The sequence below is a fragment of the Orycteropus afer genome, unplaced genomic scaffold, assembly GCF_000298275.1.
Source record: "Orycteropus afer afer isolate SDZICR_OR568_19922 unplaced genomic scaffold, OryAfe1.0 scaffold00755, whole genome shotgun sequence".
NCBI lineage: Eukaryota > Metazoa > Chordata > Mammalia > Tubulidentata > Orycteropodidae > Orycteropus > Orycteropus afer.
Genome location: NW_006922342.1, coordinates 846,938 through 851,367, shown reverse-complemented (window position 1 = coordinate 851,367; position 4,430 = coordinate 846,938). Strand labels below are relative to the sequence as shown.

General features: G+C 38.1%; 1 protein-coding gene across 1 annotated transcript in view; it reads right to left on the bottom strand.

Moving 5' to 3' along the window:
* Positions 1-911: 911 nt before the first annotated feature.
* SH3BGRL (SH3 domain binding glutamate rich protein like) overlaps positions 912-4,430 on the bottom strand; it is a gene marked incomplete at its 3' end in the record, with an annotated part of 44,474 nt that continues 40,955 nt past the window's right edge. The window contains exon 3 of the mRNA XM_007957509.1: positions 912-992. Within this exon, the coding sequence (XP_007955700.1) occupies positions 912-992 (81 nt within the window). The remainder of the gene's footprint in view (positions 993-4,430) is intronic.

Below are 4,430 nucleotides of genomic sequence, written 5' to 3'. Positions count from 1 at the left end.
TATTTTCTGTCTTGTTGAACTTTGATACTAGTGCTGGAGCAAGATGGTATCTCATTGTTGTTTTGATTTGCATCTCTCTAATAGCTATTGATTGTGAGCATTTCTTCATATGTTTGTTGGCTGCTTGAATATTCTCCTTGGTGAAGTGTCTATTCATGTCTTCAGCCCATTTTTTAATTGGATTATTTGTGGTTTTTTTAATTGAGGCGTTGAAGTGTTCTATAAATTCTAGAGATAAGTCCCTTGTCAGATATGTGATTACCAAATATTTTTTTCCCAATCTGTAGGTTGTCTTTTGAATCTTTTGGAGAAGTATTTGGAAGCACATAAAAATTTAATTTTTAGAAGGTCCCAATCATTTGGCTTCTCTTCTGCTGTTCGTGCATTTTGAATTATGCTTGATAGTCTATTTATGCCATATATTAGGGCCCTTAAATTTGACCCTATTTAGTGACCAGTTTTGCAATTCAAATCCTCTTAGTTAACTTGAATGGATGACTCTAGCATTTGCTCTCAGACAAATATAATAAATGCTGTCAAGGAGATGACCACGAATTGAGATGCTTTCTGTCAATGTAGAACCATTCATGACAGTTGGCATAACAAATTCTTTGACATTCTTAACCACTTACCTGTGAATGGGCCAATGAGAAATTTGCTGCCTTGGACAGCTTGATAAGGAAGTCATTCCACTCTACTTTCTACTCACATACTTTATGAATTTGATTATATACATCTACCTACCCTATTGAGGATTAAGTTCATGCAAAGCAAGGAATATGACTTTTAGCTATGTTCTACTGCATCTGGCTTAATATAACTAATAAATAAAGGTGGCAATATTAATGATTTAAAAATTCCACACCAATAAAACTATAACCTATAGGCCAGAAAACAAAAATGAAACATACCTTTGAACCAGGAGGTGCTGTCAATCCTAAGAAGGCATAAACTGCGTTATTTTCTCTGGCTTCAAAAAAGGCATCATAGTCCTTAGTGAAAAGAAGGCAAAAATTAGCAATATTAATCCAACAAAGGATTTATTACAAATGATCTGACTAGTTATCAATATAAGCTACCTATTTAGGTTAGAGGGAGTTCTGGTAGCGTAGTGCCTAAGGCACTTGACTGCTGACCAGAAGGTTGATGGTTCAAACCCACCAGCCACTCCTCAGAAGGAAGGTTGGGCAATCTACTTCCATAGTGATACCACCTCAGAAACCCAAGGAGCGGTCACTATGAGACAGGTCTGACTTGATGGCACATAACAACAACAACAACATTTAGGTTAGAAAGGCTACCTTCCATTCATGTCCGAATTCTGGAAAGAACAACAGTAAAGAGGCAAAGCTTCTAAGATCCCATTTAATGGGAGTTAGAAGGGATGCTGTTCTGTGTGGCAGAAAATGCAGGATGGCTTATTTCGTATCACATTTTAAATCTACCACAGGGCAAGCAGCTTGCCCCACATCCAACGCAGCTATCTATTTTCCAGTCAGAGAGTGTTTATTTCTGGTATGAGGTTGCTGTTGAAATTTTATTATTCATTAAGGTAGAGATGTCCCCAGAGGCTAACATAGATTTGATATTACCTACATCTGTCCAAAGCCAGAAGTGAATGTGAACTTGTGCTGTGTTTGGAAGAAGGGGTGAGATGTTTATAAAATATGATCAGAACAATCAAACCAGTACAAGGTTTCAACCGAAGGATCCAAGATAAGCCTTACATTACTGAATTTGGTTGGGCGTCCCACTGTCACCCTGTAAGGCACCAAACAGTCTCAAAAATAAGTAACAGACTTGCCCATATTTGACTTTGACATCTAATCAAAATCAATCATACTTACAGATCACTGCCATTGTCTACATCTACCCCAAATTTGCATTAGTTTAAACACACAGGGATAATCTTGGCATTTTGGTTTATTTATTACTGCTGCTGCTGCTGTTGCTGCTGCTGCTGTTGTTGATTCAGTTTCAACTCTTTGCAACTCTATCTGCAACAGAATGAAGCACTGCTTGGTCCTGCACCATCTTCACACAATCATTGCTATCCTTGAGACTATTGCTGAAGCCACTGTGTTGTTCCATCTCGTTGAGGGTTTTCTTTTTTTGCTGACACTTTAAATTAACAAGCATGATATCATACCACAAGAACTTTTGTCTCCTGATAACATGATCAAAGTATGAGAGATGAAGTCTGGTCATTCTTACTTCTAAGGAGCATTTGAGCTGTACTTCTTCCAAAACATATTTGTTTATTCTTTGGGCAGTCTGCAGTATATTTAATATTCTTCAGCAACTCCACAATTCAAACACATCAATTCTGCCACCTTCCTCATTCATTGTCCAGCTTTCACATGTATACGAGCCTACTGAAAAGATAATGCCTGGGGTCATGAGCACATTAGTCTTCAAAGTGACATCTCTGCTCTTACATAAAAGAGGTCTTTTGCAACAGATCTACTCAATGCACTGTTGATTTCTTCACTGTTGCTTCCAATGGCAATGATTTTGGATCCAAGTAAAATTAAATTCTTCACAACTTCAATCTTTTCTCCATTAACCATGATGCTGCTTATTGGTCCAGTTGTGAAGATTTTTGTTTTCTTTATGTTGGGATGTAATCCATACTGAAATATTTATTCTCTTCATCATTAAATGCTTCAAGTATTTTTCACTTTCAACAAGTAAGGTTGTTCATCTCCAAGTAGCAGGTTATTAATGAGTCTCATTTCTTAGAGGTGAAAATCACTTATTATGTGCTGGCTTCTCTAGAAATAGTCTCACCGATAAATCACCAATTACAGAGTTGTTTCCTAACACTTGTAATCCCCAGCATGTGGAGAATTAAGAGGTATGAAGTTTTGGGGCCCTCAAGCCTTTGATGACCCAAAAATTTGGACCTGACCTTAGAGAGTGTCAAAATAGTTATTACCTCTTATTAAGGTCAGAACGGTTTTAAAGCCACAGAGTCAGAATTATTTAGAGCATTTTGCCAAGTATTAATTCTAGAAATCTGTTCAGGTTACCCAGTGCCATTCTGGCAAGAATATACCACAAATGGGATGGTCTTAACAAACAGGAATTTATTCTCTTATAGTTCAGGAGGCTTTAAGTCCAAGTTCAAAGTGCCAGACTCTAGGGGCTGTGTGAAAGCCCCTCAACCTTGGACTCAGCCTCTTGCTCCTGGCCCACTGAAGCTAGAGACATCTCTTCACTCAGGCAGCTACTGGCTGCTGAGGCTAACTAGCCCAAGGTCAACAAATAAATTGGCACAATCCTGATGTTACCAAACCACATAACAGGCCATTAATTCAAGTGCATTGAAAGTCCCAAGGTTGGCAGAGCATGGCAGACTGCTAACAATAACACAGCTACACGCAGGGTTCAAGTATGCCATCAGCTAGAGACCATTCCCCAAGGCATCTGCTTATATACAGTAAGCAGACCACATCCCTAAGGCAGCTACTCAGCTGCTCACAGTAGATTCCACCATGGAGTTGATTACTAGTCTCATCATGAGGAATACTGCATCCAGCTGCCCAGCCATGCTACCAGACCTAGCCAAGTTGACACAAAACCTTAACTACCACAGAATCTTTTTGTGTACTCTAGATGTTGACAAAGGAATAAATCCTAAACAACAGGTATAAATCAGCAGCCCCCTATGCTTTTTGAGCTCACTGATCAAAAGTGAAACTAATTGGATTTTGACAGCAATTCTACACAAGAGGTATTTTAGTGGTGTTGCATTCATTGTGAAAAAGAACATTTCAAGATCTATCCGGAAGTACAATGCTATCAGTATTAGAATAATATCCATATGCCTACAAGAAAGACCAGTTAATACAAGAATTATTCAAATTTATGCACTAACCACTAAAGCCAAAGATGAAGAAACTGAACATTTTTTACCAATTTCTGCAATCTGAAATTGACCAAACATGCAACCAGGGTGCACTGATAATTACTGTCAACTGGAATGTGAAAGTTGGAAACAAAGAAGCATCAGTAGTTGGAAAATACAGCCTTGGTGATAGAAATGACTCTGGAGATCGCATGATAGAATTTTGCAAGATAAACAACTTATTCATTGAAAATATCTTTTTTCAACATGATAAACAGTGGCTTTACATATGGACCTTGCCGGATGGAATACACAGAAATTAGATCAACTACATCTGTGTAAAGAGGAAATGGAGAGACTCAATATCATCAGTCAAAGCAAAGCCAGGAGCTGACTGTGGAACAGACCATCAATTGCTCATATGCAAGTTTAAGTTAAGTTGAAGCTGAAGAAAATTAAAACACATCCAAAATACAACCTTGATTATATCCCACCTGAATTTAGAGAATTGATTTGATTCACTGAACACCAATGACTAAAGATCAGACGAGTTGTGGGATGACATCAAGGACATCATACA